Source organism: Caretta caretta, chromosome 13, assembly GCF_965140235.1.
Source record: "Caretta caretta isolate rCarCar2 chromosome 13, rCarCar1.hap1, whole genome shotgun sequence".
Classification (NCBI taxonomy): Eukaryota; Metazoa; Chordata; order Testudines; family Cheloniidae; genus Caretta; species Caretta caretta.
Window position 1 is genome coordinate 1,126,692 of NC_134218.1, and position 27,831 is coordinate 1,154,522.

Genomic DNA, 27,831 nt, shown 5'->3' on the forward strand with positions numbered 1-27,831 from the left:
CAGAGCTTGTAGGTGCAGAGAACAGGACCCCTCAGCTGGGTCCATTTCGGGGGGCAGTGAGCCAGACAACCCCATCTGCACTTCACTTCTCCTCCCCAGCCAGCCCCAAACTGAAACTCTGTCCAGCCCCTACTCCCCTGCGCTTTGTCCCTTTCCCCGGCCAGGAGGTCACTGGATTCCTTTGTTCTCCAACCCTTTAGCTCTCACCTTGCAGGGGGGAAGGGCCCAGGCCTGCCAGGAAACAGGGTGTCGGCCATTTTCTGTGTCCAGACCACTGCACACCCCTGCCCTCTAGGGCTCTGCAAGGATCATACACCCTTATCCCACCACCTAGATATTTAAGAACTGCCTAGGGGAAACTCAGGCACCCCCACACTATTCAGAGGAAAGATTAAGAACAGTCCCACTTCATCACACTAGTCATGGGCCAAAAGCCAAACACAGAGGTATTTGCAGGAGTGGGGCCAAAATTAGTCCCTGAAGTACAATTTCTAGTGGCAAATTAGATCTGCACTAATATGAACCCTCACCCCTTCCTGTGCCCAGCACATTCTATCCCCCGAGCCCAGTCAGGGCACCCCCCGACGCGTGAAAGGCCAAAGGCCAAAGCAAAATGCCAGAGGAGGAGGAGGGGAAGATGGCAGTGTTAGGGTTAAGACACCTGACCAGGGTGCGAGTGTAGATGGGAGCCACAGAACCTTGTCTTTCTGCCACTGCTTTCGTGTGCCAGGACTCATCTGCCAGGGATTCTACTTGTTTGGTGGTTTGAGTGCCCCAAGGCATGTGAGCGTTCCGAGACCCCTGGGGAGCCTGCCCGCCGGACCCAGCCCTCCCCAGGGTTTCATTAAAACAGCCACACAGAGGCAGCCAAATAAAGGTGGGAAAGGTGGGAGATCCAGACCTCCCCCAGAAGCAGCCGCTTCACAAAGCGCCTCAGACCGAGCAGGCAGTGGGACACGTTCCCAGAGCTGCTTGTACACAAATATGCAAGTGCATTTGGGAGCCCAGTGCACATGACTGTGTGTGTAAATGGGTGACTTGCACTAGGCAACCGGGTGTGCAGCTGCACAGGCCAAATTAGGCACAAAACCTGCACAATTGTGAAAACCCGGGCACTAGTGTAAAGATTGGTCTGCTCCATGTGGCTGCTCCCAGAGCTCCCCAGGCACATCCCAGAGCTTGTCTGTGCTTACTGGGAAAGTTTCCCACCAGGCAACTCAGCATCTCTCAGCCTCTGGATTGCAGCCCTGAACAGAAGCAGCTGCCTTGGATCCAGTTTGACAGGCCCAGAGGGGTGGGGTGGGTGGTGGGGACTGCTCAGGCTGGGAGAGGCCTGACCTGGAGAACGGAAGCAGAGGCCGAGGTGCTGGGATGTCAGGAAATGTTTACTGAGGAAGAGAAGAAATCCCAGGAAGCCACGACCTGTTCTCCTGGCAAGAGCACCGGGGATGGGGGAGAGTCCCTGGGGGTCGGGGCTTTGTCTTCCTGCTAGTCCGATCTTTGGCAATTGACCCCAGTGCGGCTGAGGCAGCTCGTCCCCTGAGGAGTCTGGGTCCTGGCAGATGGGAGTTAGGGAGACCCTGGGAAATAGGACAAAGCCGTCAGAGCCCTTGTACCATGGCACTGTGAGGCACCTCCCCCACTCCTTAACCAGTCCTGCCTTGAAGACGGTTTAAATTCCAGCCCGGCTCAGCACTGGGGACTCAGAGCTGACCCTCAGCAGAACATGGCATCAGGGTGCATTGACCCCGGGTGCCTTACACACCCAGCAGGTATATTTCCATTTCCTTGGCTAGTCACTCGCACGGCTAGAGCTGCAGGCAGAAAGGAACTGAGACTCTTCCAGCTCTGGAGGGTGGGGGCAGGTGGGAGGACAGGACGGGATGGGCTCCCTTCAGTCTGCAGCTATGGGACGGTGAGAGATGGGCCATGTATACAGTGTGTGATGCTGTATGGACTAGCCGTGACCATTTATAATGTTCTTGATACCAGTGTTACAAAATTGCAATGAATTGTACAAGATATGCCCTGTAAGGTATTAGTGGAAAAGTTATGATTGGCTAAATATGATAATCATGTTTATATGTATGGATCCTATTTGTATTGTGAGTTATAAATATGTGTGGTATATTTGTATTTCAAACTTGTGCTGTGTTTCTGGGTGACACCCCCAGACAGATTGGCATCAGCACTATCCAGCCAGCTACACAATGAACCCACGGAGAGATGGCAGGGGTTACACCTATGAGTCAGCAGGACATGTAGGGACGAGTCTGTGGACAGGGGCCTGCAATTGCTTTTCCATGCCCATGTGTTTGTAGGTTTGTGTTTGGGACACAGGATGTACAAGCCACAAGACAAAGAATATAAAATGGCAGCTGCATCTTCTCCATTTTTGTCTTCAATCCTGCTTCTCACCTCTGGAGTAACTTCTCTACAAACTGAAGCTCTGAACAAAGGACTGAATAACCCATCCAAGCTGTGGATGTGTTCCAGAGGGACTCTACAAGTCAGCAAACTCACCAATGCTGCTAAGAACCTGATATATGGACTCTGAAGTCATATATATGGACCTGATTGTTTTGACCAGTTAACAGCTCTCTTGTTCTTTTCTTTTCTAATAAACCTTTAGTTTTAGACGTTAAAGGATGGGCTGGCAGTTTGGTATTTTGGGTAAGATCCAACCTAATATTCACCTGGCAATGTGACTGGCCCTTTGGGGTTCAGAAGAACATTTTGTAGAGTGAGAAGAGTTTTCAAATAACTCCTCACCTTACTGCACTGAGCTGCTGATTGGGAGCCAGGGAACTGGAATGCAATAAGGGGGCTGTGTGATTTCTTTTCTAGCTTCCTGATAACCAGTGTGGGGGATCAGGAGCACAGTTTGTGACTGATTGGTGAATCTGACTTCAGTGTTAACCTCCAGTTTTGGGAGGATCTGTCTTTTTTTTTCAGCCTGTCCTGACCTTGGCATTTTCAGTGAGGGCTTCCCTTTCCACCACAGGTAAACACACATTCACCGTCTCCACGCATCAGATATGCACGCGCTGTGCGTGTACAGTGCATATTCCGCGTCTAGATAATACTTAGTCCTGCCATGAGTGCAGGGGTCTGGACTAGATGAGCCCCCAAAGTCCCTTCCAGTCCTATGATTCTATGCTCCATACCAACTGCAGAAGCCCTGAAACACACCGAGACTACACCCAGGCACCGTCGGAATAGGTAGGGAACATACACGAGGGGCCCCATTTACTGGAGAGCAGCCTGGGGGCCCTGGTGTGTTCCCAGCATTGCACTGTATAAGTAGCAGCACCTGTCCAGGTTGTCATGGGTCTTACCCTGGCCTGCACAGGCCTGGAGACAATCTTCTTTAGTCTCAAAGTTGTTCTTGTTCCCATTGCAGCCACCATAAGAGAATTCTTCACGCTTCTTAGAATGCCAGTTGTAGACCCAGCGAGGAATGGCAGCAGTACAGGGGCCCACTTCAGTGGGGAGGCTGCAGATATCTGCGGACACAGGACAGAGAGATAAGGGACTCAGAAGCAGGGACTTCTGCCAAGGATCTGTCTCCCCCACACCCAGATGAAGAGGGTAGGCATGAGAGCGCAGGAGCAGAGGCTTGTCCTATGGGCGTCTCTGTGCAATGTGATGTGGCCTTTACCACCCAAAGTGAGAAATCATCAGGGAAAAATATCCGTGTCCAGCTTCAGCAGAGACTCAGCACCCTGGGGCAAGGGTGTTCCAGAGGATGGAAGAGTCCCTCCTGCCCCTGCAGAGCTGGCATTGCCCCTCCCAGCGCTAGAGGAATGGCACAAAGGATTGCACATGGACACGGAAATGGACATCTGGAAGTCTGAGAGTCCCTGGAAAGGGAGATGGCCCCTGTCTTCATGGTGCTGCCGGGAGCCGGGTCCAGTGCCCAGCCCTGAGCCGGGCTGGGATTTAAACAATGGCCCAGGTGGGGCCTGGTCAGGATGGGGGGAGGTGGCTCACAGTGACCTCTCGGCTCCTGCCATGGACCAGCGCCAGGCACGCACTGTCTGAGACTAAATCAGTCCCCCCGGAAGAAACGAGGAAACAACCCGGATCCCGGGTCTGAGAACCTCCCTGCACTCAGCAGCTCTGTGACTGCAGAGTTCAGTGTAAACGGGGTGACTCCACTGCAGTCCCTAGGGACGTGAGTGTGAAACCCGAGAGAGATCGGGTTGAGCCCTGAAGAGACTCACTCCTTCACTGTGGAAACATTTCAGCCCAGAAATGACCAATACCCTCTTCCTGCTTCAGCAAAGACCCCGAGCCCCTGAGCTCATTGGATCATTCAGGCCACGGTCAGACAGTAACTGATTTCTCCTTGTATCTCCCAGTGGGAGAGGGAGGTACCCTGGCTACGGGCAGCCCTGTGTCACAGGCTGGAACAGGGCGCAGGGTCGGACAGGTTTGTGCCGACCGCTCGTGTTTAGAATATCCCGCCCGCATTCCCATCTGTGGCCTGTACAAAGCAGGGCTGGACCTGAGTTAGCAGGTGTAGGGGCCCTCAGCATGCGAGAGCTCAGGGCCCTCAGGTCAGGGAGTGGAGATCAGCCTCAGTGGCCCGGCCATCTTCCCAAACTGTCCTGCAGGACTAGGGGCGACCCAGCCCCCAGCCCTGAGCCTCACCGTGCCCTCCACACTTCCTGAGACATCCTGTTTGAGTCTCAGAGTTGTTCTCGTTCCCATCACAACCTCTATATGTGAATTTCTCACACTTCTTGGCCTGCCATTTGTAGAACCAGCGAGGGATCATGGCATAACAGGACCCGGGGTCAGCAGGGAGTCTACAAAGGTCTGAGGGGCAGAGCAGAGAGAGAAGTGTCTGAAAGGCAGAGCAAAGCCATTCTGAGCTGGGTTTCTCCCTTCATCCCCTGGTCCCTTCCCCTTCCACTGCCTGCTGCCTGCACTTACCCCCAGCCGCAGGCGGCAGCTGGACCCAGAGGGCCAGGAGCCCCAGGAGGAGGACGATGGCCCCTGACTTCATGGTGCTGCCGGGAGCCGGGTCCAGTGCCCAGCCCTGAGCCGGGCTGGGATTTAAACCTGGTGGGGCCAGGTCAGAAGGGGAGGAGGTGCCTGCAGTGACCTCTCGGCTCCTGCCATGCTCCAGCTCCCAGCACGTGCTGTCTGACAATAAATCAGTTCCCCCAGGTGGAACGAGGAAACAAGCCGGATCCTGGGGTTTGCGAAACCCCCTTGAAGGGAGCCTGGAGAAACAGGGAGGTCCAGGCCCAAAAGTCCCGTTGGCTGCAGTCTCAGAGACTGATGGGGGCACATGCCCGCCCCATCCTAGGGGACAGACCCTACTCAGTGCCCAAGGGAAGGGAAATCCCTGGCTCCTGCCAGTGGCTCCAGGGGTGCGCATGTGTAGTTCCTTCCTGGCCCCAGGGGTATAGACAGCTTGGCCCACGGGGGAGTGCGCGTCACCCTTCAACCCCAGACATGGGCTGGGAGCCAGGTCATGGCCCTTTCCCCGTTGTGTCCCCAGTAGCTGGTTCCACCAGCCCCCTTGGGGCCCAGGAGACGGGACCGGCTCTGGAAAAAGTCCCCGCGGGGGATTCAATTCCCAGCAGCGCCCATTGGACCCCTGGCTACTGCTCAGCTGCCCCTGCCCTGCAGCCTGGCTGCGTCTGTCCAGCAGGGACTGACCAGAGGGACTGTGGTGCCATGGCCCAGCCCCCGTCCCTTCCATTTCCCAACACGGGGAACCCTGCCCAGGGGAATGAGGAAATGGCCATGGCCCAGAGCAACGGGGGATCAGCCGTGGACACACTGGGCTTGTGCTGCTGCCCTTGTGAACTGCCAGAGCCTGACATGGGCCCAGAGCCCCCAGAGCCGCCCTCCCGGAGAAACCAGCCAGATGGGTCCAGAGCAGCCCTGCAGGGCCGGAGGCCTGGTCACCTGAGGGGACCGGCCCGACCTGCCCACACCAGCCAGGGCGATGCAGAGCGGAGGGAGGAGCCCGCCTGGCCCCCTCATCTGTTCTTCCGTGAGACACTCGCCACCAGGACACCTGGAGGAGGTGCCTGACTTGCATGGCAATAATATGGCTGGATCCCCAGAACTGGGTCTTGCTGGGGAGAGGGACCGACCCCATTGGGGAGAGCGGGGTTGACAGGCTCTGAGCTGGGGCTTCCTCCCCCAAGCGACTCCCCCCAGAGCTACTGGGGAGGGGCCGGCTTGGAAAATCCTCCCCCGACCCTTTCACCTCAAATGCCTGTTCCCCAGCGACTCTGGATTGTGTCCCCTGAACCCCTCACAGAGGTGCTGTCTGGGGTCCTGTGGAGACAGCCCTGCTCCCCTCGAGGTGCTGAGCAGCTGTGCGTCCCCACCCCAGCAAATGTGTCTGGGTGTATGAGGTGCCCTCCCCTCTAGGCTCTGACCCCCCCGGAGGCTGGTGGTCCTTAATACCCTCTCCCTCCAGGACACAGGGCGAGCCCAGCCTCTGGGGGCTTAAACACAACACCCCCGGGAGCACCCCATAGACAATCAGCGTCTCTCAGTCTCTGGATTGCAGCCCTGAACAGAAGCAGCTGCCTTGGATCCAGCTTGACAGGCCCAGAGGGGTGGGGTGGGTGGTGGGGGCTGCCCAGGCTGGGGGAGGCCTGACCTGGAGAACGGAAGCAGAGGCCGAGGTGCTGGGACATCAGGAAATGTTTATTGAGGAAGAGAAGGAATCCCAGGAAACCTCGACCTGTTCTCCTGGCAAGAGCACCAGGGATGGGGGAGAGACCCTGGGGGTTGGGGCTTTGTCTTCGGGCTGATCCGATCTTGGCAATTGGCCTGTGGGCTGAGGCAGCTCGTCCTGGCAGACGGGAGTCAGGGAGACCCTGGAAAATAGGAGGAAGCCGTCAGCGCCCTGGTCCCGTATCGCTGCTCCCCAAACACCCTGTGCTTGGCGTGGCAACAGGGCAGCTGGTGAGGGTGACACCATCCCAGGCAGACAGGTGCGCGTGCCAGGAGGGATGGGGCCGCAGCGCGTCTCTGGGCGGCTGCTGAGCCGCAGGGTGTCCTTGTGGCCGGAAGACAGGACTCACCTGATGGAGCCACCGTCAGGCAGATGTAGCCACAGCCATTAAAGCAGCACTTCTGTCCTTCTTTACAGTCAGAGTCGCTGTCGCAGCCATGCAGGCAAATGCCAGGGCCTGAGGTCTTGGGGCAAACCCCGGGTCTCTCTGCAATGCAGAATGAGCACACAGGGAGACACCAGTCTTGTCACTTAGCTGCACCAGCCAAAGGGACTCCCAGCCTCTGCCTTAGGACCTTGAACTGGCAGCTCCCTGGGCAGAGGTCCAGGGCAGCAGACACTTCCAGCTTCCTGAGACAGCTCTGGGCTGGGGGGCCTGGGAGTTGGGATCGGGTATGGCAGGCTCATGGGACTGGGTTTTGTTCCCCTGCCGCTGCAGAGCTGCCTGTCCCCCCGCCCAGCGCTCTGGACCCTTCCCCTGTGCTATCAGCCCTAGTGCTGCATGCAGGTGTGAGGACAGCCTCAGCCCATGGCACTGCACAGCCAGCTCTCGCTCAGAGCTCTGCGATTGCTACCCAGCGTAGCCAGACCATGCTGCACAACGGACAGAGCGGGCAGCTGGGTCCGAGGGGCCGGGCGTTTAGTCTCTGCTGTCAGGATTTCCGGGTGGAAGTGAAGCCTCCAGCACGACCCCAGTAGAACAGCCCACTTGTGCCAGAACTGGAGTCAGATGCCGGCAGCGCGGTCTCCCCTGCCCAGGCTCTTGGCCGGGGACCTGGGTCCCTGGCTGCCCCATGTGTCCATTAGCTTCTTCAGGAGGCAGGTCAAACCATGATACAGGGTGGCAGTGGCTGCCCAGGGCCACGCAGTAGGAGGCTATACTGGAACTCAGGACTTCCTGGCTAACAGGGCCACGGCTCCGAGCCCTGTGATTTAGGACCCCCCAGGTCCCTCCCCAGCCACAGCAGGGCTGGAACTCAGGGGACCTTTTATTTGACCAGACCTCCCACCGTGAGAGATACCAGGGCTCCTTGAACTGCTGGAGACCAGCCCCAGTGTAATTCCGCCCCCCCAGTTTATGGTATGGATCTGGGCAGCACCTGCCCCCGCCCCACCGAGGGAGAGGCCGGGCTCTGTCCCACGCACCAGGAGGCCTGCAGGCACGCACACACTCTGCCTTCGTCTTAAAGTTGTTCTTGTTGCCCTTGCAGCCTCCGTAGATGAAGCTTTCACACATCCTGGAGGCCGGGTTGTAGAAGTAGCGAGGTATCCGTCCCTTGCAAGGGCCCTGCTCAGGCGGGAGTCGGCAAATGTCACCTGGGGAGAGGAGATGGGTTGTGATGAGAGCAGAGATCTGCACTGGATGGCCCTGAACACACGCGTGTGCTCTCTGGGAGGAGGCGACAGCAGGGTGCCTCTGGCCTGCATGGTGTGGCCGTTCACTCCTGACCTGAGAGCTCTTCCGGGGAAAGTGGGTGCCACAGGAGAGAAACATCCACTTCCACCTCCAGCAAAGACTCTGAGCCCTGGGGTCTGGGAGCGACGGCCCCAGGGAAAGCACATTTAAGGGCAATTCTTGCACTGCAAGTTGTGACTTCCTCTACAAAAGAGAGAGCTCCCGGGACCCTCATCTGAGCCATGGGCAACTTCCCTTACTCACGTTTATCTCCCTGACCAGCTACAGCCTGCAGCTCGGCCCAGACGGCGAGGAGCCCCAGGAGCAGGAAGATGCTGCCTGACTCCATGGTTCTGATGGGAGCTGGGTCTGAGTGCCCAGCGCTAAGCCAGGCTGCGATTTAAAGCCTAGTCCACGTGCGACCTGGTCAGGAGCGGGGGGGAGGTGCCCGCAGTGACCTATCGGCTCCTGCCATGCTCCAGCTCCCAGCACGCGCTGTCTGACAATAAATCAGTCCCCACGGATGGAACGAGGAAACAACCCGGATCCCGGGGTTTGGGAAACCCCCTCGAAGGAGCCTGGAGAAACAGGGAGGTCCAGAGCGCCCTGTGGGGAGACAGCCTGATGCAAAGTGAGACTGACGGGGAGGTGAGCTGGGGAACCCAGGGTTCCTGTGAGCAGGGCATGGAGATGGGGCACGTTGTGCAGCAGGGCTGAGAAGGCCAAGAGGATTCTGGGTAGCAGGCGTTCGGTGTAATGAAGGCGTGGTGACATGGTACAGGCTGTCTGCCCTGCTGGTACCAGGGCGTCACATCCCCTGCGCTGCTCAGCCCTGCTGGAGTTTCCTCAGTGCCCTGCCGCAGCGTGTGCCAATGCAAACATCCTCCACGCCTGGCATGTTACTGAAGCCCCGCCCAAAGCCAGGGACAGGCCCCTCCTGGACACCTGCATGCAGCTCCGGGCATGTCAGCTCCCTAGGGAAGCAGAAATCCTGGAGAAGGTGCAGAGATGAGCAGCTGCTGAGGGTCTCAGCTAGAAATCTGAACCCTGGGCAGCGTGGGGACCAGCAGCTCTGGAGGGGTGATGGCTAGATGAGGATCTGTCAGGCTGAAACAGTAGCCAGGGGTGACATGGCAGTGCTGTGAATGGAATCCACCTAGAGCCAATCCCGTCTGGGATCCTGGGCCCCAGCGGGGCTGGCAGAACCAGCTGCTGGGGACTAAGCGAGGAACGGGCTGTGACCTGGCTCCCACCCTGTGTCCGGAGTAAAGGGTGACTCGCACTCCTCTGTGGGCTGGGTTGTCACCAGACCTAGGATCAGGAAGGAATCACGAGTACGCGCGCACACACACACAAACACACACTTATGCCAGGGTTTCTCCTTGTCTTGGGCACTGAGCAGATACTGTCCCCTAGGATGGGGTGGGCATGTTCTGCCATCAGTCCCTGGATCTGACTGGGATCTTGGAGCCTGGGCCTACCTGTTTCTCCAGGTTCCTTTGGGGGGTTTCTCAGACCGCAAGATCCGGGTTGTTTCCTCGTTCCATGCAGGGGAACTTACAGGTGAAACTGGTTTATTGTGAAATGCAGTGAGTTGCATGCTGGCCCAGGGAAGGAGCCCAAAGGTCACTATGAGTCACCTCCCCTCTCAGCTGCAGCAGGGACAGGGTTTAAATCCCTGCCCGGCTCAGCCGTGGGCACTCAGACCCAGCCCCTGGCAGCACCATGACGTCAGGGGCCATCTTCCTGCTCCTGGGGCTCCTGGCCCTCTGGGCCCAGCTGCCGCCTGCGTCTGGAGGTGAGTGCGGGCAGCCGGCAGAGAAGGGAGCAGGGGCAGTGGGTGCTTGGAAATACCTGACCCATTAGGCAGTGGGTTGGTTTGTCTCATCCGTGACCTGACACCGGGACCAATAGAAACACGTCTCCGTTGTCAGAGCCACTGGCACAGGGATGGGACTGACCCCAGCAAAGCCAGGGTGAGGGGATGAGATTCCCTCGGAGCAGCAGACAGAATTACAGACTGGCCGGACACTGAGTTCCTAAGATGCTGAGCGACAGGCACTGAGGGGGGCGGATGTCCCAGGCTCAGGCCTGGGGGGGGGAGTGGTCCTAGCTTTCAGCTCTGTGTAGAGAGCTCAGATACTGCAGGGCTGAGCACAGAGGAAACAGCTACAGGGAGAGATGGTGACACAGATGTCAGATTAGAAGACTCCCCGGATGAATCTCTTGATAAATTTGAGAGAATTTATGAAATTCAGTATAGGCAGGTACCAAGTACTGCACGGGGGAAACACACACATACCACGGGGGAATAACGGGCTAGGCAACAGTATGCAGAAAGGGATCGGGGGCCACAGTGGATCACAAATTGAATATAAGTCAACAAGGTGATACTGCTGCAAAAAAGGTACAAGTCATTCTGGGTTGGATTAACAGGGGTGTCGTATGTAAGACACGGGAGGTCATTGTCCCGCTCTGCTCAGCACTGGGTGCTGCACTTTAGGAAAGACGTGGAGAAATTGGAGAGAGTCCAGAGGAGAGCAACGAAAATGATAAGAAGTTTAGAAAAACCTGAGCTATGAACAGTGGTGGATTAGCCACTGGGCCAATGGGGATCGGGCCCAGGGGCCCCAGGCAATTGGGGGGCCCTGGAAAAATGGGCACCCCTGTTCCCCGACCTGCTCTGCCCGCCCAGTGCTTCTGCTGGGGAGTGGGGTTGGGGCATGGGGTCTTGCCCCACTCTGCCCACTTGGCGCTCCTGCTGGGGAGCGGGGGAAGCCCCCACACCCCGAGCCCATTTCCCCAACAGGAGCATGGGGAGGGGCAAGAGGGACTACAGGTAGAAGGGGTGGGGAGGGGCCCCCACTTCCTCTGGCCCAGGTCCCCACAAAACCCGAATCCGCCTCTGCTGATGAGGAAAGGTTTAAAGAACTGGGCATCTTCAGTATAGAAATGAGACGACTGAGAGGGGAATAACAGCCCTCAAATCTGTAAAAGGTTGTTGTAAAGAGGAGATGGATCAACTGTTCTCCAAGGGTAGAAGAAGGAGGAACCAGCTTAGTTTGCAGGAAGGGAGATTTAGCTGAGATATTAGGACAAGCTTTCTAACTCTAAGGCTTGGTAAGCTCTGGAATAGGTGACTGAGGGGGGTTGTGGAACCCACATCACTGGGGGATTGTCACGGGGTCCCCGGGCAATACTCTGGAACTGCTCCCCACAGAGCCAGTCAGGACTCTGGGGAAGTCTCCTTTCTGTGAGCAGCCTGTCTGCAGGACACACAGCTCACACAGCTTCCACCTTCCTGGGTCTGACCTCGGAGCATTCAGCCTCCTCTGCCCCTCCGTGCGCTACCCACAGCGAGTCCGCTTAGGCGGGGTCCTGGGGAAGCCAGAGGGTCCTGCCCCCCAACTCCGCAGTCAGACGTGACTCTCAGCCAGCCAGTAAAACAGAGGTTTATTAGACGACAGGAACATGGTCTAACACAGAGCTTGTAGGTGCAGAGAACAGGACCCCTCAGCTGGGTCCATTTTGGGGGGCAGTGAGCCAGACAACCCCATCTGCACTTCACTCCATGTCCCCAGCCAGACCCAAACTGAAAACCCTCTCCAGCCCCTCCTCCTCTGGGCTTTGTCCCTTTCCCAGGCCAGGAGGTCACTGGATTTCTTTGTTCTCCAACCCTTTAGCTCTCACCTTGCAGGGGGGAAGGGCCCAGGCCTGCCAGGAAACAGGGTGTCGGCCATTCTCTGTGTCCAGACCCCTGCACACCCCTGCCCTCTAGGACTCTGCAACGATCATACACCCTTACCCCACCCCCTAGATACTTAAGAACTGCCTAGGGGAAACTGAGGCACCCCACACTATTCAGAGGAAACATTAAGAACAGTCCCGCTTCGTCACACAAGCTCTGGACTCTCGTTCTGAGGACTGCACTGGTGGAGGAGCCCAATGGCCCTGGCCCTGAGTGGGCTGCACCCTGGGCTCCAGATGGTGCAGGAGAGGGACCTCTGTTGCCAACTCTGGTCTGCAGAGATCATTAACGCGAACCGGCCCTGTGGCTGGCCTGCTTCCTCTGGCCCCGCACTCCGGCTGAGAGGCAGTTCCGCATTTCCGTGCTGTCAGCAGAGGCCCTTTGGCTCAGGCTGAGACGGGCCATCCTGCTGGGACACAAAGTCTCTTCCAGCCTGGGCCCCCTCTCGGGCGCTGGTTTTCCAGGCCCTGTCAGGCAGCGCAGTCTTTGGGAAGCAGGGGCCATTCAGACGTTTGCCCCATTGCACCCCTTGGAGGAATTTCTTTTCCTGCTTTTAAAAAGCAGTGAGGTTTTTGGGTCCCACGTCACTACAGGTGGCTGAGAGCGACGCTCCCTGGCGCAGGGAGGCTGTGAGAGAAGCACCGGCATTGTCACAGTGACGGCCACTCCCTGGTGCTGCCCACAGAGCGAGAAGGCTGATGAGCAGCCGGGGGGTGAAGCTGCCCTCCCGCAGCGGCTGAAGTGGGGAGTGTGGCTCTGAGTGGGAGCAGAGGGATGAGCGGCGTCTAGGGCTCCCTGGCTGGGGTCTCTCTTCAGTCCTGCTCTGGCCTGTTTCCCACAGCGAGCCGGGAGCCTTTAGCAGGGGCAGATGAGCGTCAGGGCGGGTGTCTCATGGCCACATGATCCTCTGTGTCCCAGGGAGCCGTGGGAGCTGCCCAAAGCCGCTCGGCGCTGGGCTCTGCGCAGAGTTATGCACCAGCGACGGTTCCTGTCCTGAAGGAGAAAAGTGCTGCAGTAACGGGTGTGGCCACCAGTGCATCAGAGTGTCTGGAGGTGAGTTTAATGCCTGCCTCCGCAGGGAGCCTGGGCTGCCAGGGCCGGAGGGGGGATATGCCCATATCTGAGCAGGTGGGAGGAATCGGAGGAACACAGTGAAGGGCCAGGGCCCCAGTCGCATTAGCCAGCCCCTACCCCCGGGCTGGGAGTTCCACACTCATGTGCCCCCACTGGAGTCACTCCAGTTTACATGGACCCACCAGTCATGGCGCTGGTGAGCGCAGGGAGCCCTGGGCATGCAGGGAGCAGTGATATGGGAGCAGGGCTCTGACAGTTTCGTTCTACTTCCCAGGGTCTCCCTAACGCCTGTCTGCCTGAACCCAGGTGCCAGAGGGGACATGCTGCCCCCATGACCCACACAAGACAATTGCCGAGAACTGATCAGCCTGCAAAGGCCCCGCTTCCAGGGACCTTCCCCGCTCCCCTCACTCTGCCCAGCCCCTTTGGCTGCTCCAACTGCCCTCGGGCTACATCTGCCACCTGACATCACCGGTGCCTCCATGCACAGGAGGCTGGTTGGGCATGGCGGGGGAGCGAGCATGTGCCCGGCCGCTGCCCGGCTCTGCTTCGGAGCAGCACCCTGAGAAGGGCGTAGTAAAGCCTGTCCCTGCATAACAAGCTGTGTGTGTGAGTGCTTCGACATGTGGCTGCCAGGACAGGCTGGCTGGGGGCACCAGGGTGGCCAGGGAATCATAGAATATCAGGGTTGGAAGGGACCTCAGGAATAGCCACTGCAGCAGTCCAGCCCCTGGATTCAGTCACTGCAAGCTCCCAAATTACTCCAGGCCCAAATCCCCCTTTTCCCGCTCAGGGCCAGCAGGGCTATTTGCACAGGACCCCACAGAGCATCTGGGCAGAGCCACTGAGGGGCTTTCCAAGGGGAGCTGCAGGGATCAGGCCCCCCAGTCACTTGCTGCTCTGCTGCCAGGACCTTCACCCCCTCTGCTCACCCTGTTTATGTCTCCAGCCCTGCCCCGGCTCTGCCCTGACGCCAATTGGACTCGCACCACATGCCTCCACCTGGGGGGCACAGACACTAGCTGAGCCGGTCGCATCCCTGGCAGCACTGGGCAGAGCGGCCTGACGCTCCCACACACTGTGCAGAGCCTGGCGCCGGGTCCGGCTCAGGACCAGGCAAAGGGTTGGGGCGAGCCAGGGGGATTTTCCCAGCCTGCCCCTCCCTGGTCGCTCTGCTGCGAGACAGTGTCTGACAGGCTGTGAGCTGGGGGCTCTCACATCCGGGGGGTCTTCCCCTCCCAAGCAGGGCCCAGGGGATCAGGCCTTTGGGGACAGGCACTTGCTCCATGTGTCTGGGTCTGGGTCAAGACACTAGTGGCGAGTGTCTCTCAGGGGAGGATGGTAGTGGGGTAGCTGGCAGGGACCAGGCCTCCCCTTACAGGGCTGCTCTGGAGCAGCCTGGCTGGTCAGTCAGGGAGGGCAGGTCCTGGGTGCTGAGGACTCTGGGCCCCTCAGGACTCAGTGAGCAGAGCCCCTTCCTGTCCCCTTCCCTGCCTGCTCGGCCATTTCCTTGTTCCCTGCAGTGAGGAACAGCACCAGGGCCTGGTCTGTTGGGAAGCAATGGCGCATGGGTACAGGACTATCCCTACAGCTCAGTACCCCAGGCCCCTGCAGTGCTGGGAACATGCCAGGTGTACCGCGCCCCCAAGGCAAGCACTGTAGCTAGGTCTCATAGGTGCCGGCCTGGTGCTCCCAATAACCTCCCGGACACACGGCTCAGGGACAGGCCATTTCGTGGGGCTGCGGCAACGGGGAAGGTTCCACATACGCTAGGCACAGAGGCATAACCAGTTACAGTTCAAAGTGAGCACTGGCAGGTCTTGGTTGGCCCCTGGGGCAGCCCGATCAAGAGTCAGGGCTCTCCAGGCCCTGCACTGGGGTGAAGGCTGATGGCAGCTGCCCCCCAGCCCAAGGGATGAGCCACCAGCTCGCCAGGAGCACAGCCTGATGCTTGACTAAGCAGCTCCCCTGGGAGAGGAATCCCCACCAGGAAGGGAACCTGTTACAGGCGTCTGTTTTCCCAAATGAGCCCCACACCTCACACCTGCCCCTCCCTCCAGCCCTTGCCACCCACACAGGATGGGCACGGGGCCTACTGATTGCGCAGGGCGGGTGACCCACTTGCCCTCTCTGGCGGGTGCTGCTGACGACTCAGGAATGATTCGTGGGTAGCTGACACAGCACAGTGAGTCAGCCCCAGTCCATGCTGCTGTCAGAGCTCAGAGCCAGAGCCGGACCTTTTCCAGACAGTGGAGAGGGGCCAAATGGGGGTGCGATGTCATGCCAATGGACCATTCCGGCCCGTTCCCCGGCCTGCCCCTCCCTAGTCGCTCTGCGCCGTCTGCCCCGCTCTACAAGGGACCACACCAGAGACAGAGGGCTGGTGTGATGTGGCCAGCATGCCCTAGTGCAGGGACAGGATGGAGGGGCCATGTGGGCACCATGCACTAGAGGGATGATGGGTCACTGGAGCTGGGATTTGTTTGAACAAATGTTTCTGAGGTGAGGGTGCCAGGCCTAGGATCACAGCCCGTGCGTTCTGAACAGGTCTCTTGTCAGTACTGACCTCACCCTGCCTTTGTCTGTGGCAGGGAAGCCTGGTTTGGACCAGCGAGCCCTCCGTGCATGAGGACCTGCCTGGATGACAGCCATGGGGCACGTGGCTGCTCCCAAAGCTGGGGGAGCCATTCGATTCCCCGCAGGCCATGCCCTGCCTCGGGCAGGGCCACGGGACTCTGGGCTGGGCTGCCCTACTGGTGCCCGTCATGGTGGTCCTGTGACTCCCAGGGGGCCAGCAGATCCCAGGGATCACAGACCCGCTTTGCCTCGGAGCGTCACACTGTCCCCTTGGTGTGAGGCCCTGGGCCTTCACTTTTCACCAGGGCTCCGCTGGGCGCTGCCCCAAGATGGGGTCCCTGGCTTCAGCACCCTGTTTCTGGCTATGGCTCTTTCCTCCTCAGTAGGCCCAGGGGCAGTGCCTCCTCCCCACGCAGTCCTGTCCATGAGAACGAGGGGCCAAGAGATCCCGGGAAGGGGCAGGGCATTCCCAGAAAGAACAGGAATTAGCCCTTCACCCAGCAGGGGCAGCCTGGGGGTTTCCGGCCACGGCTGAGCCCGGGGCCATGGACTGAAGCGGGCTGTGAAGGAGGCAGCGTGTGTGGCTCCAGTCTGTGAGCTCGGGGCGAATGCAACCCCAGGCTGCGGGGGGAGAGGGGTCCCCTTTCCCCCTTGGAACTGGCTCAGCGCACGCCTCACTTGCTCCCCATCCTACTTCACAACACACGCTGGGCGTGGGCCGCTGTCCTGCCCCAGCCCTGGGGCAGGAGGCTGAGCTGGGGCAGGCTGCACCGGGCTGAGTGGAAACTGTTGCTTGGCGTTTCTCCTTGATCCCCCTTGGTCATGAGCCCTCCAAGCTGGAGGTGACCCCAGCCCTGCCGTCCCCTGGCAGCCATGTGGGGTTGAGGCTGCGGGCAGCTGTGAGCTGCTCCAGTGGTTTGTTGAGGGATATCCTGTTACCAAAGCGCTATTGTTCCAGGGGACAAAATGTGCCAGGTCATCACAGCCTGATCCTCACCCCTCTCCCGACTCTGCCCAGGGCACCTGCCCTTGCCTGGCTTCCACCCCAGGGATGGCCCCAAAGGAGACCCTGACCACCTCCAGCAGGACAGGGGCGAAGGAGAGAGGCCAGACCCCCACACACATCCCATACATTGCTCAGATCCCCCCACCCCCTGGGGCAAAAGCCTTCGTGTGTCCTAGGTGGTCATTGTGTTGGTGACAAACGCCAGGTGCAGCGGGAACAAAGAGAGCTTAAATCACTCCGTGAGCTGCGAGCAAACCCTGCCACCCCCAAACTGGCACCGCCGTGCTGGGCTGTGGGGACAACTGGTCTCACTCACCCGGAGCATGGCTACTCCCGTCCGGCCTGACACAGGCCCAGCTCAGCCTGTGGCTCCTGGCTCCAGGTTGCTACTGGGAGCTCATCTGAGAGCCCAGGCCAAGTCTGGCTGAGATTTACACTGTGTGGGGACAGGAGGGGCCAACCGGAGGCATGTGATGGATCTGCTAAGCAGGGGCTTACGCCTCCCTTCCTCCTGGCCAGGTAGGGTAAAGGCCATGAGCCAGAGAGCGGCTGGCTCTGTTTGGGAAATGGTGGTGGCCACGTGGCCAGCCAGGAGCTGCAGGGAAGCCGGATGCAGATCAGATTCCCCAGGGACCGCGTGCAGAGGCTGTGATGGCCGGACATCTCAGCTCGGTGCTGGCCTGTGTGGGGCTCGTGAGGGAGCAGCAGTGGCTGGACAATGGGCCAGTGCAGAGGGGCCCCAAGGAGAGACACTAGCTGAGCCTGGAATGGAAACCCACAATCTGATAGAGACTGGACTGGAGAGGGTGCCCCGGTGCAGGGCCTGGAGAGCCCTGACTCTCAACCGGGCTGCCCCAGGGGCCAACCAAGACCTGCCAGTGCTCACTTTGAACTGTAACTGGTTATGCCTCTGTGCCTAGGGTATGTGGAACCTTCCCCTTTGCTGCAGCCCTACGAAATGCCCGTTCCCTGAGCCGTGTGTCTGAGTCTCTGAGAGGTTATTGGGAGCACCAGGCCGGCCCCTACGAGACCTAGCTCCAGCGGCAGCCTTGGCTGTGTGGTACACCTGGAACGGTACCGGTACCCGCTCCAATAATTACACCCGGCTTTGGCTCGCCTCGGGGGGAGCTCAGTCTCGTCTGGCTTTGCTGCCCTCACCGCAGCACGGCAGCGAGCAGGAAACGAACCCGGCAGTGAAGATCACAGCTGAGCAAAGCAAAGCTCCTTCCTTCACAAGCAGCACGCCAGGATCTGAGCACCAGGGTGCTTCTCTGCAGCTGCCCCTGACGGTTTCTGCAGCTCCTTCAGTTAGACCCCCGGCTGCTCCGCCAGCCCCTGATGTCATCCAGGCAAAGCCTTCCTTTCAGCCATACCGATGGATCAGGACCAGCCCCACCGGGTCTCCTTGCGAGCTGCACTGCTGTCGGGGGCGCCCTCTGCCCTGCTCGCAGCATCGCTAACCTCACTGCAACCCTCTGCGAGCTCCGATCTCTCTGCACTGCCAGCCCAGCGCGGTGCCTTGCGGAGGGAGACTCACGGCTGCACAGCACTGCACCGTGGCCCCAGGCCAAGGGCAGCATGACTGAGGTCGTTCTTCAGGCCTCGGTTGAGAGCCATGGCTACTCTCCCATGGTCTGGAGGGAGGGGAAGAAACCTGAGGGCATTGGCAGCAGAGTGGGACGGTTATCTACACCGCCTGCAGTTCCCCTACGACTCCACCAAGGTGAGCTTATCCAGAGCCCAGTGGCCATGGCAGGGGCATACCCAGGCTGTCCAAAAGGATGTGAACCCCAAGTCGTCCCTCCACGGCAGGGCAGCCGCACCGGGGCCTGGTCACAAGAGTCCCCTTGGACCATGGCAATGGAATAGGGACCCCAGGGCATGGCAAGGTTCTCATGGGAGCAGCCAGGCATGGGTCTGCCCAGGGCAAGCGCACGCTGCACTCACACGTCAGCCGTGGGCTGGGGAGCAGCTCCAGCTCCCCAAAGCAGAGCAGTTGTTACACGTCACTCGTGATGGGGGCTTGTCTGAGCACAGAGCCAGTGGTCATGCTGAAATCCTGCCCGATGAAACTGGGTGCCCTAGTTACCGGCCTGGCTGTCTGGCCTGGAGGACGAGTGTGCAATATATGCAAATTCTGCCAGGGTGAGGTGTGGTTTCATTCTGAAATGGCTGAGTGGGTGGAATAATGCTGCCATATGCTGGGAACAGGTCGGCGTAGGGTGGGAGCCTCATTCCTCACTCACCCTTCTGCTAGTGGGCAGGGGAGCACGGCCATGAAAACAAGGAAGCTGTAAGAAGATTCATAGATTCATAGATACTAAGGTCAGAAGGGACCATTATGGTCATCTAGTCTGACCTCCTGCACAACGCAGGCCACAGAATTTCACCCACCCACTCCTACAAAAAACCTCTCACCTACGTCTGAGCTATTGAAGTCCTCAAATCGTGGTTTAAAGACTTCAAGGAGCAGAGAATCCTCCAGCAAGTGACCCATGCCCCATGCTACAGAGGAAGGTGAAAAACCTCGAGGGCCTCTTCCAATCTGCCCTGGAGGAAAATTCCTTCCCGACCCCAAATATGGCGATCAGCTAAGCCCTGAGCATATGGGCAAGATTTACCAGCCAGATACTACAGAAAATTCTTTCCTGGGTAACTCAGATCCCACCCCATCTAACATCCCATCACATGCCATTAGGCCTATTTACCATGAATATCTAATTACCAAAACCATGTTATCCCATCATACCATCTCCTCCATAAACTTACTGAGTTTAATCTTAAAGACAGAAGAGGCGGCCAGTCAACAATGAGATGTTTAAACTCAGCTTCCTCTACTGTCCCTCCTCAGGCGAGGCAGTCGTCCCTGGCCTCTAGTTCATGAGGAGGAGAGCCTGCTCGGGAGGTGACGAGAACACCAACCTTCCATGATTTCACAAAGGACCAGACCCCTGACTTTGGTTGAATGAAACCCAGGTGATTCTGCTCCCTGATGTTCTGGAGCTGTTGAGAGCCCTCTTGTCCCACAGCAGCCTGTGCTTTGGACCTGTGTCCTTCTTGGCTGGGTCCTTTACTGGTGAAACGTGGCAGCACTACTCACTGAAAAGGTTTTCAAGAAAGCATCAATTCAGCCTCTGCCCAGGAAGTCATTTCTTGACTGACAGTTTGGACAGTTCTTGCCTGGTGTCACATCTTCTGTTTCAGACCCAGATTGCAGTGAGAAAACTCTCACAGGCATCCCCATGCTGCTGATGTCGGTCACAGACCTGGCTCCAGCACAGAGCCCACACTGGTCAAGCTCAGCTCCTGACAAGAAATGGAGCTCAGGGGTCTGTGCTGGCATGATTAGACCCGTGGGCAGTCTCCTGTGTTGTCGAACACAAGGTGCTGCTGACTCACCCGTGGAGTCTGGTGGGGCAAATGGGGCTGCTCCCGTCTGGCTTTGCTCTTGACTCTGATCTCAGCGGTTAGTCATGGGCAATCTCTCCTCTTCCAGTGTGGGGTGCCACAGGAGGGCGTTCTGTAGCCCCCGCCCAGCTGCTGTCTGAGGCCAGCAGGAGGGTTAGGAGGAGGCCTGTGGCGCAGTGTTTTCAGGGGCCTGACAGCACCCGATGTGTAGAAAGAATAGTAAATATGGCAGGCGACCAGCGAAATCCTACTGATCTTAAACACAAAAAAGAAGCTTACAAGAAGTGGAAGACTGGACAAATGACCAGGGATGAGTATAAAAATATTGCTCGGGCATGCAGGAGTGAAATCAGGAAGGCCAAATCACATCTGGAGTTGCAGCTAGCAAGAGATGTTAAGAGTAACAAGAAGGGTTTCTTCAGGTATGTTGGCAACAAGAAGAAAGTCAAGGAAAGTGTGGGGCCCTTACTGAATGAGGGAGGCAACTTAGTGACAGAAGATGTGGAGAAAGCTAATGTACTCAATACTTTTTTTGCCTCTGTCTTCACAAACAAGGTCAGCTCCCAGACTACTGCACTGGGCAGCACGTGACCAGCCCTCTGTGGAGAAAGAAGTGGTTCGGGACTATTTAGAAAACCTGGACGTGCACAAGTCCATGGGGCCGGATGCGTTGCATCTGAGAGTGCTAAAGGAGTTGGCGGATGTGATTGCAGAGCCATTGTCCATTATCTTTGAAAACTCATGGCGATCCGGGGAAGTCCTGGACAACTGGAAAAAGGCTAATGTAGTGCCCATCTTTAAAAAAGGGAAGAAGGAGGATCCTGGGAACTACAGGCCAGTCAGCCTCACCTCAGTCCCTGGAAAAATCATGGAGCAGGTCCTCAAGGAATCAATTCTGAAGCACTTAGATGAGAGGAAAGTGATCAGGAACAGTCAGCATGGATTCACCAAGTCATGCCTGACTAATCTAATTGCCTTCTATGACGAGATTACTGGTTCTGTGGATGAAGGGAAAGCAGTGGACGTGTTGTTCCTTGACTTTAGCAAAGCTTTTGACACTGTCTCCCACAGTATTCTTGTCAGCAAGTTAAAGAAGTATGGGCTGGATGAATGCACTATAAGGTGGGTAGAAAGTTGGTTAGATTGTTGGGCTCAATGGGTAGTGATCAATGGCTCCATGTCTAGTTGGCAGCCAGTATCAAGCGGAGTGCCCCAAGGGTCTGTCCTGGGGCCGGTTTTGTTCAATATCTTCATAAATGATCTGGAGGATGGTGTGGATTGCACCCTCAGCAAGTTTGCAGACGACACTAAACTGGGAGGAGAGGTAGATATGCTGGAGGGCAGGGATAGGATACAGAGGGACCTAGACAAATTGGAGGATTGGAGCAAAAGAAATCTGATGAGGTTCAACAAGGACAAGTGCAGAGTCCTGCACTTAGGACGGAAGAATCCAATGCATTGCTACAGACTAGGGACCGAATGGCTAGGCAGCAGTTCTGCAGAAAAGGACCTAGGGGTTACAGTGGACGAGAAGCTGGATATGAGTCAACAGTGTGCCCTTGTTGCCAAGAAGGCCAATGGCATTTTGGGATGTATAAGTAGGGGCATTGCCAGCAAATCGAGGGACGTGATCGTTCCCCTCTATTCGACATTGGTGAGGCCTCATCTGGAGTACTGTGTCCAGTTTTGGGCCCCAACCTACAAGAAGGATGTGGAAAAATTGGAGAGAGTCCAGCGGAGGGCAGCAAAAATGATTAGGGAACAGGAACACATGACTTATGAGGAGAGGCTGAGGGAACTGGGATTGTTTAGTCTACAGAAGAGAAGAATGAAGGGGGATTTGATAGCTGCTTTCAGCTACCTGAAAGGTGGTTTCAAAGAGGATGGATCTAGACTGTTCTCATTGGTAGCGGATGACAGAACAAGAAGTAATTATGAGGATGTGACGCAGCAGGGAGGGGGGAGTGTTGACCTGGGAATGTGCCCTGGGGATGGGAGACCTGAGAGTCTGTAACCTGAGCCAGGAGGGGGAGGGGGAGGTAACACCTCTGCTGAGGAATGTGAACAGAGGCTGCAGAAGGGAACCTGCTGGGGGGATTTGGTTTTCAGTTTGGGGCTGGGTGGAGGAAAGCAGGGAACCCCAGGGCTGGGGTCTAAGCTCCCTGCTCCCCCAGAAGGACTTGACTGAGGGCTCCTGGTTGTACCCACAAGCTCTGTTTTGGACTGTGTTCCTGTTGTCCAATAAACCTTCTGTTTTACTGGCTGGCTGAGAGTCTCAGTGAATCTCAGGAAGAGGGGTGCAGGGCCTGGACTCCCCCACACTCCGTGACAGTAATGGTCTCAAGTTGCAGTGGGGGAGGTTTAGGTTGGATATTAGGAAAAACTTGTTCACTAGGAGGATGGTGAAACACTGGAATGCGTTACCTAGGGAGGTGGTGGAATCTCCTTCCTTTGAAGTTTTTAAGATCAGGCTTGACAAAGCCCTGGCAGGGATGATTTAGTTGGGGATTGGTCCTGCTTTGAGCAGAGAGTTGGACTGGATGACCTCCTGAGGTCCCTTCCAACCCTGATATTCTATGATTCTATGATTCTATGAAGGTCTCCATTTTGCCCAACATGGACAGTGCAGTTCAGTGCCGCAGCCCTTGTCCTGTTGAGCTTGGGGCCCGATCGAGGAGCTGGCGGATGCCCAGACAGCACTGGAGGGAGTGAAGGAGCTGGCAGAGGTGACATCAGTCCCTTTGATTGAGGGGTGCATTTGCCATTATTTACTGGGGGGGTGATTCGAGGCCCCCAGCAGCGGTGGGATGATCCCATCACCGCTGTAACCCAGTCAGCCTCACACCAGCTGTGCCTGGCCAGGAGGTCGGGACCTTCCCTTTCACGTCCCGAACTTGACACTGTTCTCCAGGCCTGGGGCACCTGAAGATCAGACTATTGCCGTGTGCTCGGCATGGGGCTGCCCCTTACAGCCAGCTGGAGACTGGCGGTGGTGCAGAACGCGGCACTCGCTTACTGAGCGGGACCCTTCTCTGGGAGCACATGACCCCATGCTCCGGGATCAGCACTGGCTGCCCATTGGTCTCTGCAGCTCTAAATGGCCTGGGACTGGCCTTACTCAGGGATCCCCTCTATCCCCAGGCAGGGACCGGGGGGGGGAAAGTTTATAGGTTATAGGACAGAAGGAGGGGCTGGCAGACTATTCTCTGTGAGGGTTCTAGGACTCTGGAGCCTGCTCCTCCCTGATCCAAAATAGCCCGAATTCGATGACCTTCCGGGCATGCTGCAAAACCCTTTGCTTTGCCAGGGACGGGAGAGGGCAGGTTCTGTGCGTGTTTGTGAGCATGGAGTTCTCTCTTGGCTTTGATGGCTGCTGAGTGAATGTTTTACTTAGATCCATATGTGATGTCACATGGATCCTTTGTTACTGGCAGTTTCAATAAGTGTTTGGGAACTTCGATATTTTGCCTGGGCACCTTTTATTATTGTTTAAATTTACATCACTAAAGACAACGCTTCTCATTGCAGAGTCTCACCTGGGTGGGGACCAATACCAGGAACTGGCTTCCCACACAAGGAAATAAACCAGGACTGGACTGTGCCAAACGAATCTAGGTCACTGAGCCACCTTCCCCCTCGTGACCCAGCTCCCACCAGGTTAGTGTTTGAATATGGGCCCGGCTCAGCACTGGGCACTCAGACCCGGCTCCCAGCAGTACCATGAAGGCAGGGGGCATCTTCCTCCTCCTGGGGCTCCTGGCCCTCTGGGTTGAGCCACCACCTGCACCTGCAAGTTTCCAGGTGCAGTCACTGCTCACAGGCCGTGCAGGGCTGATATGAAGGTCTAGTCCTCAGCGTCAGGCCCTCTCCGGGGAGCCCTGCCCTGCATGCCAGCACTGGCCAGGTCTGACCGATCCCGCCTCTCCCAGGTCCCAGACGTCAGTGTCTCTGCCGAAGCTGGCAGGGGTGTTTTTCTCCTGGCCAGGACCCTCGTGCCTGCTTGGGTCGAGCTCTGTCCCAGCCAGGTTCTATCCTGCCCGTAGTGTCCTCCGGAGTATCCTCACCCAGGTCATTGCCTTCCCATAGCTGTTGTTCTCCACACTGCATGTGTAACTCACACACCTCCTGGGTGTGGGGTTCTGTCCCATCTAGTGGGATGATTAGAGAGAGAGATTAATGAGTCTGCTCTGCAGCCTTAGCTAAGGGCCCTGTGGCTTTTAGATCATGAGTAGAGGCTCATGCACGAAGCTCCAGAGGCCCCTGCGATCCTGTGATCCTGTTCGCCGACAGCTAGAGTCTGTCGGTGTTCCACATCGGATTAATATCTCCAGCCTGGGCTCAGAGCTAATCCCCTCCGTAGGTGAACTCAGTTTAACAGCTCTTCTCTGCACCGTCTCCTGCCTTGGGCACGGCTTCGGTACCATGCCTGGCGTGGCATACAACACACTGTGGAGGATGTTTGCATTGGCACACGCTGCGGCAGGGCACTGAGGAGACTCCAGCAGGGCTGAGCAGCGCAGGGGGTGTGACGCCCTGGTACCAGCAGGGCAGACAGCCTGTACCATGTCACCACGCCTTCGTTACACCGAACGCCTGCTACCCAGAATCCTCTTGGCCTTCTCAGCCCTGCTGCACAATGTGCCCCATCTCCATGCCCTGCTCACAGGAACCCTGGGTTCCCCAGCTCACCTGCCCGTCAGTCTCACTTTGCACCAGGCTGTCTCCCCACAGGGCGCTCTGGGACTTGGACCTCCCTATTACTACAGGTTCCTTTGAGGGGATTTCCCAAACCAGGCTCCTCCCTCTGGTCTGCATCGCCCTGGCTGGTGTGGGCAGGTGTCACGGAGTCCCTGGGCGATGCTCTGGAACTGCTCCCCATGAAGCCAGTCAGGACTCTGGGGCAGTCGCCTTTCTGTGAGCAGCCTGTCTTCAGGACACGCAACTCACACAGCTTCCACCTTCCTGGGTCTGACCTCGGAGCATTCAGCATCCTCTGCCCCTCCGTGCGCTTCCCCCAGCGAGTCCGCTCAGGCGGGGCTCCTGGGGAAGCCAGAGGGTCCTGCACCCCAACATCGCAGTCAGACGTGACTCTCAGCCAGCCAGTAAAACAAAAGGTTTATTAGACGACAGGAACATGGTCTAAAACAGAGCTTGCAGGTGCAGAGAACGGGACCCCTCAGCTGGGTCCATTTTGGGGGGCAGCGAGCCAGACAACCACGTCTGCACTTCACTCCATGTCCCAGCCAGCCCCAAACTGAAAACCCCCTCCAGCCCCTCCTCCTCTGGGCTTTGTTCCTTTCCCGGGCCAGGTGGTCACCTGATTCCTTTGTTCTCCAACCCTTCAGCTCTCACCTTGCAGGGGGGAAGGGCCCAGGCCATCAGTTGCCAGGAAACAGGGTGTCGGCCATTCTCTGTGTCCAGACTCCTGCACACACATGCCCTCTAGGGCTCTGCAATGATCATACACCCTTACCCCACCCCCTAGATACTTAAGAACTGCCTAGGGGAAACTGAGGCACCCCCACACTATTCAGAGGAAACATTAAGAACAGTCCCACTTCGTCACATCTCTCCCCCCTTCGAGATCGAACTGAGCGGGGTCACTTTAGCCGGTGACCTGGGGAAGTTCGAAGCCACCAACGTTCCCATGGATGCATCCCTCCCATCATGCATCTCTCCCAGCATCTCTCCCATTCCTTGGTAGGAGTTACACCAGGCCCTTCCAGTTTCACGCCCTCCCTTAGGTCAGGGGTGGTCGATAGCACTCGCAGGCCGCATGTGGGAAGGTTTATGCAGCCCATGCCCTTTGGCCACCCCAAGAATGTCTCCCCATTGACCATCACCTTCTGCTCCCACTGGAGGTCCGGGGGGCCTGGCCCCAGGAAACTCCACACAGACATATAGGTTGGGGTCAGGAGTGGGAGCCTGTCCACATCCCCAACCATCTGGCTGACGGAGTCTATGGCCTTGGGACCCAGCAAGGGAGCTAGACACCGGGGCTTTTCCACAGGGTCCCCTTGGTTCAAATCGCCAGCCTGCTCAAAGGCAGTGAGGTGGGCATCCACACACCCCCCTCCTTAACCAGGGGCAGCAATTTAGTCTCGAGGTTCCCTGTGGAACTGGCCCCCCGGGATCTATCCCCACTCACCCCGGGGAGGTCCCCTAGGCCTCTCCGCTCCCCCACCGCCAGTTCATGCTGCTGCTGCTTCTGCAGCTCTTTCTCGGGCTCTCGCTGTCTCCCAGGGTCCTCTTGCTCTCTCAGACTCAGCTCCAATCCCGTCCGTCTCGATCCCCCGATGGGGAACCCGATCGTGAAGACCCTCGTCTGGTCGGGGACAGGAGTCTTGGCGATGCCTGGCTCCCGCTTCAGCTGCTCCCAGATCCTGCTATAGCCCCAGTTGGGGTCAGGAATCTGTTCCTTAGAGCGGTCATCCTCCTCCAGCTGCACGATTAACTCTGCTTTGGTGAACTTTCCAACGCTCAACCCTCTCTTTTTGCACAGGGTTACAATGTCCTTCTTAAGGAGATGGTGACAGGCCATCACTCCGCTCCTCCCAAGTTGTTGTGGACTCACAGGCCCGTGTGTTCTCAGCTCCCCACGGTTTCCAGGGAGAACCCCTAGTGTGCCAGCCCTTCTCGAGGTCACCACCTCTTTGCCAGGGTCGAGCTGCAGACTCCTCCGCCCCTGAGACTGCTCACTGCAGTCCCCAGGGGGACCCCATTACTGCACAGTCCTTCTCGCTGGTCACACACTCCCAGGGGTTAACCGCCCCCCGAAACCGCTCCTCTCTGAGCCTTCAGCAGGCCTGGTCCTCAGCAATCCCCCTTCGTGTTACTGCTCCCCAGTCACTTACTGCAGGAAGCACCATCCACGGGGTGCAGTACATCCCACCACTGCCACCAGTTGTCACGGAGTCCCTGGGCGATGCTCTGGAACTGCTCCCCATGAAGCCAGTCAGGACTCTGGGGCAGTCGCCTTTCTGTGAGCAGCCTGTCTTCAGGACACGCAACTCACACAGCTTCCACCTTCCTGGGTCTGACCTCGGAGCATTCAGCATCCTCTGCCCCTCCGTGCGCTTCCCCCAGCGAGTCCGCTCAGGCGGGGCTCCTGGGGAAGCCAGAGGGTCCTGCACCCCAACATCGCAGTCAGACGTGACTCTCAGCCAGCCAGTAAAACAAAAGGTTTATTAGACGACAGGAACATGGTCTAAAACAGAGCTTGCAGGTGCAGAGAACGGGACCCCTCAGCTGGGTCCATTTTGGGGGGCAGTGAGCCAGACAACCACGTCTGCACTTCACTCCATGTCCCAGCCAGCCCCAAACTGAAAACCCCCTCCAGCCCCTCCTCCTCTGGGCTTTGTTCCTTTCCCGGGCCAGGTGGTCACCTGATTCCTTTGTTCTCCAACCCTTCAGCTCTCACCTTGCAGGGGGGAAGGGCCCAGGCCATCAGTTGCCAGGAAACAGGGTGTCGGCCATTCTCTGTGTCCAGACTCCTGCACACACATGCCCTCTAGGGCTCTGCAATGATCATACACCCTTACCCCACCCCCTAGATACTTAAGAACTGCCTAGGGGAAACTGAGGCACCCCCACACTATTCAGAGGAAACATTAAGAACAGTCCCACTT

The 27,831-nt window shown here is 57.8% G+C and overlaps 1 protein-coding gene and 1 long non-coding RNA gene across 4 annotated transcripts; one reads left to right on the forward strand and one right to left on the reverse strand.

Moving 5' to 3' along the window:
• Positions 1 to 1,253: 1,253 nt before the first annotated feature.
• Positions 1,254 to 27,831, reverse strand: SPINT4 (serine peptidase inhibitor, Kunitz type 4). Of its 3 annotated transcripts, none has more exons than XM_075118617.1 (4): positions 26,352 to 27,831; positions 6,638 to 6,857; positions 3,339 to 3,506; positions 1,254 to 1,580 (listed from the first exon to the last, which is right to left on the reverse strand). In XM_075118617.1, exons 1-4 carry the CDS (start codon positions 26,742 to 26,744, stop codon positions 1,570 to 1,572), a joined length of 792 nt encoding a protein of 263 aa, XP_074974718.1. In that variant the 5' UTR covers positions 26,745 to 27,831; the 3' UTR covers positions 1,254 to 1,569. The 3 variants fall into 3 exon arrangements, with proteins under 3 accessions (XP_074974718.1, XP_074974717.1, XP_048675523.1); XM_048819566.2 differs by lacking the exons at positions 1,254 to 1,580; positions 3,339 to 3,506; positions 26,352 to 27,831 and adding exons at positions 7,065 to 7,202; positions 8,141 to 8,311; positions 8,655 to 8,773 and having other exon boundaries at positions 6,664 to 6,857; XM_075118616.1 differs by lacking the exon at positions 1,254 to 1,580 and having other exon boundaries at positions 2,560 to 3,506.
• Positions 10,064 to 13,812, forward strand: LOC125622024 (uncharacterized). Its single transcript, XR_007352635.2, has 3 exons — positions 10,064 to 10,188; positions 13,057 to 13,191; positions 13,487 to 13,812. It is a non-coding gene; the product is annotated as an uncharacterized LOC125622024 (long non-coding RNA).

Excerpts from the sequence above, each read along its gene's own strand:
- SPINT4 (XM_075118616.1), bottom strand. The coding sequence starts at position 26,744 with ATGGCCTGTCACCATCTCCTTAAGAAGGACATTGTAACCCTGTGCAAA. Across the intron at positions 6,858-26,351 it reads GCCTAGGGGACCTCCCCGGG|GGTCTCCCTGACTCCCGTCT; the intron begins GTGAGTGGGGAT and ends CCTATTTTCCAG. Across the intron at positions 3,507-6,637 it reads CCTCTGCTTCCGTTCTCCAG|ATATCTGCAGCCTCCCCACT; the intron begins GTCAGGCCTCCC and ends CTGTGTCCGCAG.